Source organism: Sinocyclocheilus grahami, unplaced genomic scaffold (genome assembly GCF_001515645.1).
Source record: "Sinocyclocheilus grahami isolate Dianchi unplaced genomic scaffold, SAMN03320097.WGS_v1.1 scaffold63.1, whole genome shotgun sequence".
Classification (NCBI taxonomy): domain Eukaryota; kingdom Metazoa; phylum Chordata; class Actinopteri; order Cypriniformes; family Cyprinidae; genus Sinocyclocheilus; species Sinocyclocheilus grahami.
In genome coordinates this window covers 1,412,144-1,427,339 of record NW_015505242.1, presented here as the reverse complement: position 1 = coordinate 1,427,339, position 15,196 = coordinate 1,412,144, and the positions used below count along the sequence as shown (strand labels likewise).

The 15,196-nt window shown below is 38.0% G+C and overlaps 2 protein-coding genes across 3 annotated transcripts; one reads left to right on the top strand and one right to left on the bottom strand.

The window, feature by feature from the left end:
* Positions 1-121: 121 nt before the first annotated feature.
* On the bottom strand, positions 122-4,862 carry LOC107584789 (probable 8-oxo-dGTP diphosphatase NUDT15). 2 transcript variants are annotated; one of them, XM_016271543.1, is made up of 5 exons: positions 4,735-4,862; positions 3,612-3,690; positions 1,800-1,976; positions 1,424-1,620; positions 122-628 (listed from the first exon to the last, which is right to left on the bottom strand). In XM_016271543.1, the coding sequence occupies exons 3-5, from the start codon at positions 1,964-1,966 to the stop codon at positions 525-527; spliced, it is 468 nt and encodes a 155-aa protein (XP_016127029.1). In that variant the 5' UTR covers positions 1,967-1,976; positions 3,612-3,690; positions 4,735-4,862; the 3' UTR covers positions 122-524. The 2 variants fall into 2 exon arrangements, with proteins under 2 accessions (XP_016127029.1, XP_016127028.1); XM_016271542.1 differs by lacking the exon at positions 3,612-3,690.
* A 94-nt stretch (positions 4,863-4,956) lies between these two features.
* On the top strand, positions 4,957-14,887 carry LOC107584790 (succinyl-CoA ligase [ADP-forming] subunit beta, mitochondrial). The gene is made up of 11 exons (XM_016271544.1): positions 4,957-5,111; positions 6,065-6,251; positions 8,319-8,418; positions 8,505-8,667; positions 8,903-9,031; positions 9,521-9,659; positions 11,022-11,183; positions 11,422-11,564; positions 11,669-11,789; positions 12,571-12,659; positions 13,666-14,887. The coding sequence occupies exons 1-11, from the start codon at positions 5,028-5,030 to the stop codon at positions 13,738-13,740; spliced, it is 1,392 nt and encodes a 463-aa protein (XP_016127030.1). The 5' UTR covers positions 4,957-5,027; the 3' UTR covers positions 13,741-14,887.
* The last annotated feature ends 309 nt before the right edge of the window (positions 14,888-15,196 follow it).

Genomic DNA, 15,196 nt, shown 5'->3' with positions numbered 1-15,196 from the left:
ATTCAATAATATAATCCAATTCATTATAGGCTAATGTTAATTTATTACTCGAAATGTTAAAATGTATATGTAGAAATGAGCTTTGAGCTAAATTAAATACTGTAAAAGTATTGCTCTTGGGATACCTAATGCATTCAGTAATGTTAACAAATCTGACCTTATTGTAAACTGTAACCTAAATATTTGAACATAACATCACCCATAACATGTTCAATACAGACTTTACCGGCATGTACAAAAGTAATATCTGACTGATAAGACCTAATAGTTTAATAGCCTTAGATATAATTTAATAAACATGTGTGTTCAATGAAATCATTAGGCTACTGAGAAGCTGGAATAACATTCAGTAATTAATTAATTATGCATTACAGTCAATTTGAAAGTACAGTATGTCAATCTCACAACTTAAGGTCAGGGCGGTTGTCCTTTCGACAGGTCAACGCTCTCTTCAAATTGACTGAGAAAAGGCCTAAGGTGAGTCAGGGAGTGATAAGGTTGATTTCTTAATTACAGAAACGCCTTTAACCCTTTCTGAATGGCTGGAAGTCCTGCTGTCTCAGGTTGGCTAAGGGCAAGAATAGCTGCTCTTCGGGGGGGAAATCCTCCCACCGCCTCCATGTCCAACCTGAGAAAGAAATAATTAATGAATCTGAATCTTTCAGTGAAATACTGCAGCGATACTGCTGCTGCTTGCCATTTGGGCAAATACAGTCAAATAATTAAAAGTGAATCACTAATTTTTCAGTATTAGCTAGTCATATAATAAATGACTGTCTAATACTAAATAAACTCATTTATACTTGGTCACTACTTACTCATAGAAATCATACATACTGTACAACATAGAAATCTAAAGCAGATGATTTGGTTTTATACAGTGCATGACATGTAAATATCAAGTAAATCTACAGATACTTTTGCTGCCATACTATTGTTTTGACTATTGACATATAGTCTGGCCCACACTGGTGTTTATTCTGGCCAAAAAGCACCCATTTAGATATTAAAAGTGTGCCTAAACAAAATATAAAGTGACCAGTCATTGTTTGTTTTTAAACTGCTGTTTTTTTCAAAGTTAGAATATGTTCTTACTACAATTAACTGAATATCACTCCAACTGATTATGTCAAAATGTATGATTGCAACTGATGGATATAATCAAGAAGATCAAGACTTTGTATTCATTTTAACAACAAAAACATGGGATTTAAGCCTTTAGAGCTTTAAAATAAAATGCCATGTCATCATTATTTTACACTGTATTCAAAAAACACTCAAAACCGCTAAAACCTGTTGTAATGGTGACTGCCAAGTTGGTGTGAGACAGGCAATAGTCTCACATGAATCATGAATGATCTGTGGGTGGGCCATCTGGGCCTGAGACTTCACAGGCAACAACACATTCAAAGAAATGGTTTACCTTCATTCTTCTCTGGCTCCAAATTAACAGGTTCAGCTGAGAAAGACCTGTCCAGTTCTCCCTGCATGAATATTGTGACATAATGGTAGTTTTCCTCCAGTCTGATGGAGTTGATGACGGATGCAAAGCGAATGTTCTTCAGGCGGACGCCAGCTTCCTCCATCACCTCTCTCTGGGCACATTCCTCCCAAGTTTCTCTGATAATTAAAATGAATTTACATGCAACCCATGTGTTTAAATGCACTAGCACATAAGAAAAGTTAACATGAATAAAGCAGGAATTATAGAGGAACATAAATGTCTTTCTAATTTGATACTGGGATGGTTAACATCAGTAAAAGGCCACACAGATGCACTTTTGTTACAGTGAACTCACCCGAATTCAATGTGACCTCCTGGTAACTGGTAGGTGCCTTTCCCAACTTTGGTTTTTCTTTTTCCTAACAAGACGCATCCTGGATTGGAGGAGTCTGTCACAAGAATCCCAAGTCCCACTCCAGGACGTTTGAGGATGGGTTTTCCATTTTGAACAGCCTCGGACATTGTATTTAAACTGTGTTAAAATGGACAAACATAGTTGTAGTCCAAACTTTATGAATCCCTATTAGGGTTGCAAAGGGGTGGAAAATTTCCGGAAACTTTCAAAAAATCCTGGAAAGTTTCCAAAATTTCTGTAATGTTTCCTAAATTTAGTGCAAATGTTCCAACGTTTTGCAAACCTAATCCCTATGACCTAAATCATTTACTTGGAGTACCATCTGAGACTTCTAACCTTTCGATAAAAAAATTATAAACAATAATAAACAAAATCATTCTTTATTGTATTTTACAGAGTAATGTGCATTTTTATGGTTTTAAATTTAGAGATATCTTGAGAAAAGGGTGGAAGAATCATTAATGTGTAAAAATAACTGTTGACTATGCACTATTAAAATGATGTACACTATAGAAACTACTAATGTTGTCTTTTTGTTATAGCTTGTCAAAAGTCATACCTAGATCTTGCCAAGGTGGAGGAAACATTAACCACTTAATAGATCTGCTTAAAGCTGCAGTCCGTAAGTTTTGCCTATTTGGCGCCATCTCTTTTTGAAAACCTGGAATTGCAGCTGTGTGTGGAATTATCTAGCTTGCGTGGTTTGTGAGTCGGCACGGCTCCAGCGCGGATGAATCTAATGTTCTGAAGAGTATGTGTGGCAGTCAGTCACCGCACCGGTGTGTACACCCCACTGTACTTCGCAATCACAGATTCTAGCCTACGTCTTGGAATATATGACCCAAATAAGAATTTTCACCGTATATTGCGAGTAAGTAACAAGTAAGTAAGTAGTCTGCCACATTTGTTCTGACCAACTGAGGAAAAAATCATTACCATAAATCTCGCTACCAATGGTGATTAAATCTAAAGATCGGTTAGCTCATATCACATCAAACCATTCAAATTATTCATATTGTTATACTTTATTCTCAAATGATTAATGTTAACAACATCAGCATTGGTGACTATGAGTATAGTGTGTATTAGCATGTAGATTTCAATTTCTGCACAGTCTAATCTAATTGTCATACACTTCGAATTTCATATTAAGAAATTATTTTAACCCAAAAAGCAAATTATGCTCCCTTCGAACTGGTTTTCTTTAAAATACAAATCTTTGTAATGCCATGCTATCTGTAATCAGAAGCACATGTATAACTGGAATATAATTTAATTTAATTCACATGTGTTTCATAAACACATAATCCTTTATGGATTACAATCCGCCATCAAAATGATACATTTAATTATTCTGGCTGCTGTGAGAAAAGGCTATAAACGATCTGCCACCTGCAGGATCCTCACATGCAATAGCCTAGTAGCCGGGACAACTTCTTTATGTTTACAGGCGTCACGTAATGACGTAGTGCCATGCTCGAATTTCCCGCGAAAACCTACCCGTACCACTCAAATTAGAAAACATTATTATAAGCTAACCGTTGTGAATTGGGCTAAAGTAAGGCAATAGTTTTGAACACTGGCTGGTTATGTACTTGCTCAAATATTGATTTTGGTTCATTTTTTACCAAAAAAAGTTACGGACTGCAGCTTTAAATATCATTTGTGGGTCAAACATAAATTTGTGAATGAATCCATTTTTGAATAGGTACATGATTCAATAACTTGTCACAAGCACAAAAAGACACTCACTTGCTGCCATCTACTGGCGTGGATGTAAAGAGTCACTGAAGGAATCTTTTTGTTGAGTGGATTGAAAAGATTCGAGTCACTGGAGTGAATCAAAACCCCCTCAATTAATGAGAGGGAGGGACATGTGCAATGCTGGGGAACCGCATGAGCATACTTAAAGGGATAGTTCACCCAAAAATGAAAATTTGATGTTTATCTGCTTACCCCCAGGGCATCCAAGATGTAGGTGACTTTGTTTCTTCACTAGAACACATATGATGATTTTTAAGTCCAACCGTTACAGTCTATCAGTCTTATAATGCATGGCAATGGTAACAAAATCTATGAGAGTAAAAAAAACATGCACAGACAAATCCAAATTAAACCCTTGCGGCTCGTGACGACACACTGATGTCCTAAGACACGATACGATCGGTTTATGCCCGAAACCGAACAATATTTATATAATTTTTTTACCTCTAATAGGTGTGTTGGGTGTGTTGATATCCAGCCGAAGAGCAATCAACCATAACTTCAGGAGAGCAGGTTCAGAAGTTGGAAAGTCACCACTCCCGAATGAGTTCGCACGAGAGAACGTAATCTTTTAGTTTTAAGTCGGTTTGAACAATCCAGATTAGCAAGTACCATTTTGATTAGCCGTCGTACCTACAATGTTTGTGCACTGTGTAAACAATGAGTGACGTATACGTGCGAGAGATCACTTCCGGCGCTTGCGTAAACTACGCCAGAGCGCGTACACACCTCACGCACCGGAAGCCGTGCGCGCGCTCAAAGACAGTTGGACATAGTATTAGAGGTAAAAAATGATATAAATACTGTTCGGTTTCTGGCACAAACCGATCGTTTCGTGTCTTAGGACATCAATGTGTCGTCACGAGCCTCAGGGTTTAATTTGGATTTGTCTGTGGGTGTTTTTTTTACTCTCATAGATTTTGTTACCATCGCCATGCATTATACGACTGCAACGGTTGGACTTAAAAACCATCATATGTGCTCTACTGAAGAAACAAAGTCACCTACATCTTGGATGCCCTGGGGGTAAGCAGATAAACATCAAATTTTTGGGTGAACTATCCCTTTAAGCAACTGTTTTAGTGGAAACCACGTCAGAGTACAAACTTACCTATATCTTACTTGGTAGATGACTCTCCTGACAGAAAGCATACCTTTCACGATCTTGTTGAAGACTGTGCACTATGAGATGCACAAATGGCAGTAAATCATCTTAATTCCCAAAATAAAGCAAATCTTTATCACAGTAAACACGTGAACTGATTTTAATAGTAAGCTTTGGTTCATGGGGAAGGAAATAGCCAGCTGCAATTCTCGATGCGCAGTTACGCAGTTGACGTACGTCCTGACGCAGGCGTGTCCAGTCATTTGTTTTTCTGCTGCGCTGCTTGTGCCCAGAGCAACATGGCGACGTCCCTGATCTGCGGCCGGTTGTCCGCTGGACTGAGGAATTCCGGCTCCAGGACGACTTTAAGCTCGGCAGCTAAGGTCAGTTTTGCGTGCACAGATCAGATAGCTATATCCGACTGTCATTTTTGAAGCGGCTTGCTTTTTTGATCACTTTTAATGACCCCAAATGGGCGATTCTCCTTTGACATTAGCCTTCAGGCTAACTGCCATCATTATTAATAATGCTTAGATTAGCGAACCTATTCATTATCTACTGAGCGGATGCTCTTTTGTAACGTTAGTTAGGCGGATCCAAGTTGAAATATCTGGGAGTTTAGTGTGTCTCTTTGTTTATATGGTTATCATTCACACTGTAGCTGTCATCCCGAGTTAACTTTGACCTACATGGACAGAGGGCCAGTCTGTTTTGTTTCACTTCAGTGTTTCTGTTCAACTCTAGTGCCAGCTGGTTATTAAAGTTAATTCTTAAACCACTCAGATCTGCAAATATGCCCGTTGTAATGAACAAAATGATAGTGTCCTTAACTGTAATTCTTCCTGAATCATAATTTCATGTCTAAATGTTTGGTTATTAGAAGGTTGTGCCCTGGAGTCATAAAGGACTATTCCTATAATGAGTGTACTGTATGTCACTTTGGATTATGGCAAATTATGAATTAGCCCGTTAATCATCTCTATATTGCTGGCGCAGACAGTGTTTCAGTAGGTGTTATGATTCCGCATATTCTGATATCCCATATATTACTGGAAGACTGTTGACATTGCTTGGATTCTAGTAAAGTCTGTTAAGTGTTCGTCTATTGAGCAAGGGAAAGGGAAAATCCATTTCTTTGTAAAGCTGAGATTTTGCTTGTACTTGTTTCCGTTTGTGGATTGCATTTAGCAATCTGCAAAAGTTAATGTTTGCAATGTAAATATGACCATGGCTTTGTAGCCACAATATCCCTTGTTCAATCATATTTGGCAGGGTGACCAGAAAGTATTTGTGTTGGATTTAATGTCTATTTTCTCTCTTTACTTACAATTACCAGGTGCTTGGTGGGACATCGGGTCTATTTGGTAACCAGCTGTCTCCAATGCTGTCAGTGCAGCAGCAGAGAAACCTCTCCCTGCATGAATACATGAGCATTGGGCTGCTGAAGGAAGCGGGCATCTCTGTGCCTGCGGGTTTGGTGGCCAGCACACCTGATGAGGCTTATGCTGTTGCCAAACAGATCGGTAAGAACTCATGAACATACACTGGACACTAATTGAGGAAAGTCGTCGATATTTATTCTCAAAGGGATGCAGGCTGCATAACTGTTCCATAACACATGCACACTGATTCACTTGTATTTTGCACTGTTTACATATTTTACACTTTGGAATGATCTTGAGTAGTATTTCAATACAGCATATATGCATTTAGGGAATACCATTGCCAATGCTTTTACATAGGTCAGATTACAGTGTTTTGAACAGGACAGCCAGATTACCCTATGTTAGGGTCTGGAATTTGCTATGTGTTTGTGTTTCAGCTGTTGTGCTGTTCTCACACACGCTGCAGTCTAAACATAGATTTGCACCACCTCTGGAGAATGTGGCTACCCTAACCTTTAATCTAACTGTCAGCATATAGGCAGCACCTGCACAGACCCATGATGGACAGGCAGTGCTGTTAGCCAGAATAAAGGAGGGTAGGGTGTCACAAACACGGAGGAACTAGCTTTAGACTGAGAAACATGTAACATTAGAGAATGGGTTTAATTGACCCATTAGTTTGAATCTTGGTGTGTCTCAGATCAGCATAAAATTGGATTTCACTCCTTAACTCGCTGTTTCCAAATGAATAATCATTTGCTGTGCATTTCATTTCTGGTAAATGCACTGAAATGTACATTAAGGGTTGCAAAAAGTGGGAGTATTTTATGTGCAGAATTGCAACATGGACAAAGTTGGAAATATCCATAGTTTCACAATGTAAAATCAGCAGTTTAATGGCGTTCCGTGGGGCACTTCCCTTTTTCAGAGCTCCAACATGGTACAACTTTAAAAGGGTTAGTTCACCCGAAGCTGAAAATTCTGTCAGTATTTACTCACCCTCTTGATGTCTAAACCCTATAACAGATGCTCTGTGGAGCACAAAACGAGATTCATCAGAACGTTCATGCTGCTGTTTTCCATACATTGAAAGCAATCATGAAAAAGCACTTAATTCCAGAAAAAAAGATAAAAACAGTAATATTGTGAAATATTATATTTTTGTGTGTTTTTTTAATGTAATTTATATCTGTGATGTCAAAGCTGATTTTTTTTTTTGCAATCATTACTCCAGGCTTCAGTGCCACATGATCTCTCAGAAATTATTCTAGTATGATGATTTGGTGCTCAAGACGCATTTTTTTAATATTACCAATGTTGAAAACAATTGCGCTGCTTAATATTTTTGTGGTAACCGTGATGCATATTTTTAGGATTTGTTGATGAATAGAAAGTTCAATAGAACAGCATTTATTTCAAATAGAAATCTTTTGTAACATTATGTCTATTATGTCACATTTGATAAATGTAATGCATTGTAATGCAAAAAAAAAACACTGCCTCAAGCTTGAACAGTAATGTAGTGAAGAACAGTCAAATTCAAGCCATTAGGCAGGAAAAAGGCAGCATGATCATTTTGCTGAATATCTCCTTGTTCGGATGGGTTTTATGGGTTTGGAACACAATGAGGGTGAGAAAATAATTGTAAGTATTTTTTATTAATATCATCTTAACCAATACCACAAAAAAAATGTGTAGTTATGTCTGTTTATTGAAAAGTTGGCTTGTAAAGTTCCAACTCCCAGTCGAAATTGTATTAAACTCCACCTTATTGTTTTTATTAAGCAGGCAGAATTGAGTTTATGACGCCGGGCCTTCCTAAATCATTCTTATTGGCGTCATACGTCTATTGTTTACAACTGGCTATGCAGTTTAAATCCTAGTGAATCAAAACTATTTAATCTTTTATGTGGCATTAGATTTATCATAACAATCAGGTCCAGCCTTTCATAAGCCTGTTCTGTGTGTCCGGCAGCAGCAGGTCTGTGCAGGTTTAGAGACTGTAGCTAATTACAGTGTGACTCACTGGTTGAGGATGCAGCAATTCTGTAGTGAATTTTTCATCTCTGTCAATTTAAGTGGCATTTGTTTGTTTGCTAATGGCCTTTGAGCATGGCCATGTGTTTTGTGTACTTCTATGTCTGTTTGGTTGGCATTATTCAAGGCTTTGTTTTCATTCTTGTTTATTCTTTCTCTTTTTTTCAGGCTCTAAAGACCTGGTGGTTAAAGCCCAAGTGTTGGCGGGTGGTCGAGGCAAAGGCTCTTTTGAGGGAGGATTGAAAGGCGGAGTCAGAATCGTTTACTCGTGAGTGCTTGTGCCTACTTTATTGTTCGTCACTTTATTACTTTTCCTATTTCCTTTTTGTCTTCTCACTCTCATTGTGTCTGCAGGCCAGAGGAAGCGAGAGATATCTCCTCTAAGATGATTGGCAAGAAGCTGTTCACTAAGCAGACAGGAGAGGCAGGGCGAATCTGTAACCAGGTGTTTATCTGCGAGCGCAGATACCCACGCAGAGAGTATTATTTTGCCATCACCATGGAGAGGTCCTTCCAGGTGAGAGGTCAATACTGTGTGGTTTATCTATGAAACTGCTTTGCATATGTGTGCATCCAAGTACAGTAAGTCTTTTTACAAGCATTCAAAAATGACATCAACGCTCTACATGCGGCAGTAAACAGAATGGCCAGTAGAGGGCAACTTTTACTGTATTGTGACCTGAAATGTCAGCACTTTACTGGTTTCACCTGCCCTTAAAATGATCACATAGGTTCTGCTTTACCCCCTGCAGGGCCCTGTGCTGATTGGCAGTTCTCAGGGAGGCGTGAACATTGAGGATGTGGCTGCAGAGAATCCTGATGCCATTGTGAAAGAGCCTATTGATATCATGGAGGGAATAAAGATGGATCAGGCTATTAAGGTGAGGTGCAGAGTATTATATAGCTCTGCAAGACAGTTCCCACACTGACCCCTGCTTGAAAAAAATTGTTTGCATATGTGTGCATCCAAGTACAGTAAGTCTTTTTACAAGCATTCAAAAATGACATCAACGCTCTACATGCGGCAGTAAACAGAATGGCCAGTAGAGGGCAACTTTTACTGTATTGTGACCTGAAATGTCAGCACTTTACTGGTTTCACCTGCCCTTAAAATGATCACATAGGTTCTGCTTTACCCCCTGCAGGGCCCTGTGCTGATTGGCAGTTCTCAGGGAGGCGTGAACATTGAGGATGTGGCTGCAGAGAATCCTGATGCCATTGTGAAAGAGCCTATTGATATCATGGAGGGAATAAAGATGGATCAGGCTATTAAGGTGAGGTGCAGAGTATTATATAGCTCTGCAAGACAGTTCCCAAACTGACCCCTGCTTGAAAAAAATTATTCTTTTTTTTTTCTCTCTCTCTCTCAGGTGGCAGAGAAGATGGGTTTCCCCCCTGCATTGATCAATGAAGCTGCAGAAAACATGTTGAAACTTTATGATGTGTTCATCAAGTATGATGCATCTATGCTAGAGATCAACCCAATGGTGGAGGATGCATCTGGCATTGGTACCCTGAAGCAGACACCTTGCACTTTAGATCATTATGTATACATTAAAGAACCCAGTCCTAGGGCTGCACAAAATAATATCAGTATCGTGAAATGGCTATTTGGATAAGGCGATTTAATCAAATAATTATTGGCACTTTGGGTTTTAGAGTTAAACGTGACACTGTGTTCGTTTACATGTGTGCAGCTCATGATCTGGGGTTTGTTTCAGCATATCAGAGCAGATTGGTTTGTTTACTGTGAATTGAGCCACTCTGAGATGATGAAACACTGTTATCGAAAACCCTCCAATGTGGCTGAATTACAACAATTCTGCATAGATGAGTGGACCAAAATTCCTCCACAGCGCTGTAACAGACTCATTGCAAGTTATCGCAAACGCTTGATTGCAGTTGTTGCTGCTAAGGGTGGCCCAACCAGTTATTAGGTTTAGGGGGCAAACACTTTTTCACACAGGGCCATGTAGTTTTGGATTTTGTTTTCCCTTAATAATAAAAACCTTCATTTAAAAACTGCATGTTGTGTTCACTTGTGTTATCTTCTACTAATATTTAAATTTGTTTGATGATCTGAAACATTAAAGTGTGACAAACATGCAAAAAAAATAAGAAATCAGGAAGGGGGCCAACACTTTTTCACACCACTGTATACTGCACAGTGCCACTCTTCACTCTGAAGACTCTACAGGCTGTATTAAACAACCAAAATAAAAATGTGATGGTTTAACATTTGTACATTAAGAAATTATATCTTAGTAATTTTACAGTTGCACTAAGCCTATAAAAATTAAATTATTTTATTAAATACTTTTTAAAGTTTTTTTAGAGTACAATCGTTTTATTACAATTTATTTGTTGTTTTGTATATAATAATCACAATAAAATGATTACTTAAAAAAATATTGTTTTATTGTCATATTGAATAGGTCAAAAACAGTGGGAATGTGACCTATGAAAACTTGAGTTGAAAGAATTTTGTAAAAGAAGAAAACTGTTCACTTAATGGTCATGGAAATAGATTTGAGTTAAGTAAAGAGTATACTGAAGTGTGAACAGCAAACATTTTCCCTAATCACTGAAATTCATGCTAACTAAAAATAGGAATTTTTCAGCCTTTTTTTTTTTCTGTGCTCCTCAACAAAATCCCCCCAATCATTTTAGATTAAATAATCGCATCAAATAGAGCTATTCAAGTCATTTGGTGGGAATTTCTGTGCTTTTTTCATATCCAGTAAATATAGCAGAAAAACAAATCCAATGTCAGTTTATTCCAATGTTGTGCAGCTCTACCCAACACTGTAATACTCTATAACAGGCTCATAGATTCATGCATTCATAGATGATTTCTTATGTGCTTTGCAGTGATGTGTATGGACGCTAAGATCAACTTTGACTCAAACGCTGCCTATAGACAGAAGAAAGTGTTCGACATGCGAGACTGGACCCAGGAGGACACCAGAGACAGACAGGCAGCCAAAGCAGACCTCAACTACATTGGTCTAGATGGCACTATTGGCTGTCTGGGTCAGTCAAAAAAAACCACAACCATCCATTATTCAAAACCAAACCCACATATCAGCATTCTTGATATATTTACATTTATTTATATATATAAATATATATATAATATTAGAATTAAAGACCTTTATATATTACATTTTGTGCTTTTAGTAAACTAGATATGATTTGTACCATTTTGATTAGTTTGAATATTGAATATGTGTATGTATAAATCTATACATGTGATGTCACCTGTGTTTAGTCAATGGGGCTGGACTCGCTATGGCAACTATGGACATCATTAAACTGCATGGTGGAACACCCGCTAACTTCCTGGATGTTGGAGGAGGAGCCACTGCACAGCAGGTGACGGAGGCCTTCAAGCTCATCACGTCTGATAAAAAGGTATTGTCATAATCGAAGGAATTACATTGGCTTCTGTGTTTATTGCCGCTCTTTGTATTGCACCTCTCATGTCAGAAAATGTTTGTCTGTGTTCTCTGTAACAGGTCCAAGCTATTTTGGTGAACATCTTTGGTGGCATCATGCGGTGTGATGTCATCGCACAGGGCATTATTATGGCTGTCACTGACTTAGAACTGAAAATCCCCATCGTAGTGCGGTTACAAGGTGAGAGAGACCGAACTTAATACTATGATTATGATTGATGGTGCGGGTGACTTTTATTAATGGAGTGGTGGAGGGATGATTTGAAACCCATTAAAAATATTTTCAGTTCCCATGCTTTATTTAAAAGGGTGCTGATCTGAAAAATTGGATCATATTATCAGTTATACCTGTAAGAACAAGCAGGTTTTCTTAGAAAATCAGATGAATAGGATTTATCAGGCTTATCAGAGGTTCTTGTGGTCATGGGAAAACCTGGAAATATTTGGGGATATTTTCAAATTGTTTTCAAGGCCTGGGAACAGGGAAATGGCATATGGAAATTACTATAGTAAATATAGATTTTTCTAGTTACACACTACTTTAAAATGATGTAATTAGTTAAATGTTGCTCTTGTATAAAGTGAAACTTGCTTGCAAGCCATTATGATGTGGAGTTGTTTCAGTTTCTTTTTTTCAGAGAACAATGAACCAGTTCACAGATTGGTCAGAATGCTTCTTAGAATTCTTTAGAGAAGAAGTCTGAATTTGAAGAATTATTGAAAATCCTTATCCAGTAAACACAGATGACTAGAAAGGTCATGGAAAAGTTCTGGAAATTCGTTAGTCAAAAACTGTGGGAACACTGAACTATCTATATCAATAAAAGGTAGCACAAATCCCCCAATAAGACCTGGAACGTCTCGGAGAGAAGAAACATTGACAGAAGGGTGACAGAAAGAAAAAGGTGTCTGGAAAGGGGTATTTGTGCAGGTGGCTCATGTTTTCTGTCCTTCATCTCCAGGAACAAGAGTAGACGATGCCAAGGCTCTGATTGCTGCCAGCCCTCTGAAGATCCTGGCCTGTGATGATCTGGACGAGGCGGCCAAAATGGTGCGTTGCTCTTATTTATCCATGCATATGAGCAAATCCAAACTGACATAGGGTGGAAATGGTGAGAAGAATTTGCTCATCATGGTTCAGGAATCAAATTGATAGTTCAAAGAAATATGAGATTTTAAAGGAGTTGTTCACCCAAAAATGTCTGATTAAATCATTTAGTCACCCATCGTTGTTCCAAACCCATATCACTTATTCTTGAGAGACAGGACAAAATTTCCCACAACCTGCCATTAATGTTTGAAATAGCAACATTTACACTTTTTTTGGAAAATAAAGAATAAAAATTCACTTGCATAAGAAAAAAAGTTTTTACAACACTTTTCAACAAGGTTCAGTTCATTAATAGTAGTTTGTTCTTTAGGTTTCATGAACTAACAATAAAACATACTTTTACAGCTTTTCATAAACTTGGATAATATTAATTTCTACATATTTGAATATGTCAAGTTATAAATAAATACATAATACGTCATTCGAGTATACATTATAAATGGCTTTAATAATGTATTACGAGCGAACAAACAATCAAACAAATAAATTATGAATAAATTCATCTAGATTAATTAATGCTGTGTAAAAAAAAAAAATGCTGTTCATTGTTAACTCATGCTACCTAATCCAATAACTAAGGGTAACACATTGCACCTGTGTTATTTAAAAAGGGAAGCGCATGTTGCAGTCCATACAACTTTGCATCAAATAGAATCAAAGCAAATCTCATTATTACTATACAATGACTATACAAAACCAGATATCCAGCTACAAGCAATTTGTCTTTCCACTCTGAATGGTGGAAGTGATCATACAGCGGTTCACGACAGCCAAGCAGAACATACTCCGTTTTTTTTTTTATGTACCGTTATTGTCGTTTTTTTTTAACAATCAACAATCATCACTTTTTGGTTTTTACTGTTAACGTTTAGGACACTGTTATAATTAAACTGATTATAATTAAAGGTTAAACATTTACCATACCTTTCTCTCTCTTTTTCTCTAGGTTGTAAAGCTCTCTGAAATTGTATCATTGGCTAAAGAGGCCCAGGTTGATGTCAAGTTCCAGCTGCCCATCTAACAGTGCAAACCTACAAGCTACATCACTATTCAAACCATCTTATATGAACTGAATCTAAGCCCACCACTTGAGCTTGTCTAGTCTCAGACCTCCAGTAGAGATCTCCTCAACCCCGTGTCCTGGTCAAGCTTCTGTCATCTCTCGTTTCTGTCTCTTTGTGGTTCCCCGTTCCTTCTGTCTCATCAGTGCTTTCAGATTGTTAAAGCACATGTGTATCTGCATGGTGCCACTTTCATTTCATGCAAATCAACATCACCCAGTGCAGAGCCCATCAAACCAGTCCACTAACATATTGTTGAATTTTTTTGGTTCCATTGGTTTAGATTGGGTCAGTGTTACTGCCTACTGTTGTTTTTCGTCAATGTTATTGTTTGTTTGATTTCTGAAGTGGAGGATGTATTTATGTGGGATTGTATTTATACTGTTGAAATGTACGGAGATCTGACTCTTTGGGTAAAGAATGTCTCGGACACATTGGTCCTATCTTTTGCCATATATATATATATACACACAGTATCATAAAAGAAAATCCCACCCCCTCGTTCTTCATCCCTCCCTCCCTCCCCTCCTTCTCTTTTCCGGCGGGAGTGAGTGTCGCTGCCGGATGTCTTCTCTGTTCTCCTGAAGAGAAATGCACCATTTCCCTTTTAAGTAAACGCACAAGCACTCACGGGGAATATTTGTGTTATTGGTGTTCTCTCAGTCTGACATGGAGCCACTGGTGCAGTGGCTGCAGAAAATAATAAAAAATATTGAAGTGTCTTAGAGGATGATGATTGATTCTACTCAAAGACTCTGTCACTGTCTATTTTTGAAATGTAGAACGTGTACTTCTTTGGCAAAGTAAGTCCCTTGAATCATCTTTCATGTTAGAGTGGGTCCTATAGTGAGAATTAGAAAGCTTTCTATAAAGGAAAGTGCTCTGAATTTGGCAGCTAACAATTTGAGGTCTGTAATACCTCAACCATCCAGTAGCATTCCTATTCAACTCAATGGCAGTTGCCCAGCTGGTGCAGAACCTCCTGGAAGTATGTGATCTATGATTTATGCTTAAAATATTAGATTTTTGTCTAAAATGTCTAAAACTGCACTTGGTAAAGTTACAAATGACTTGTTTCTAGCATCTGACTAAGGCTGCATTTCGCTGCTTGGATTGATTTTACACTCAAAAAAATCAACTAGCCACTTGCTTGATTTGCAAAATACAAATATGTCTGATTAATATGAATACAACGAGTTTACTTCTGTTAAATGATTCATTCTTGTTATTTGTAACTAAATTAAGAAATAATCAAATGAATTAGATCAGCACTTGTTGATTCAATGAGACTGAGGCGCTTCATATCAACAACTCTCTCTGGTGAGCCACTGCGCATGCTCAGCACTGCGGCGGGAAGTTCGGGAACACGTCACGCAGTGGAGTTTTGTGAGCGGTTTGAACTGCTGCGTCTAATCG

What these genes read in the sequence shown, in the direction of transcription:
- LOC107584790 (XM_016271544.1), top strand. Translation starts at nt 5,028, where the DNA reads ATGGCGACGTCCCTGATCTGCGGCCGGTTGTCCGCTGGACTGAGGAAT. An exon ending in CTTTAAGCTCGGCAGCTAAG is followed by an intron (nt 5,112 to 6,064) that starts GTCAGTTTTGCG and finishes TACAATTACCAG; the next exon opens with GTGCTTGGTGGGACATCGGG. An exon ending in TCATCACGTCTGATAAAAAG is followed by an intron (nt 11,565 to 11,668) that starts GTATTGTCATAA and finishes TCTCTGTAACAG; the next exon opens with GTCCAAGCTATTTTGGTGAA.
- LOC107584789 (XM_016271542.1), bottom strand. Translation starts at nt 4,775, where the DNA reads ATGCTTTCTGTCAGGAGAGTCATCTACCAAGTAAGATATAG. An exon ending in ATCTACCAAGTAAGATATAG is followed by an intron (nt 1,977 to 4,734) that starts GTAAGTTTGTAC and finishes ATTTTAACACAG; the next exon opens with TTTAAATACAATGTCCGAGG. An exon ending in GGAGCCAGAGAAGAATGAAG is followed by an intron (nt 629 to 1,423) that starts GTAAACCATTTC and finishes TTTCTTTCTCAG; the next exon opens with GTTGGACATGGAGGCGGTGG.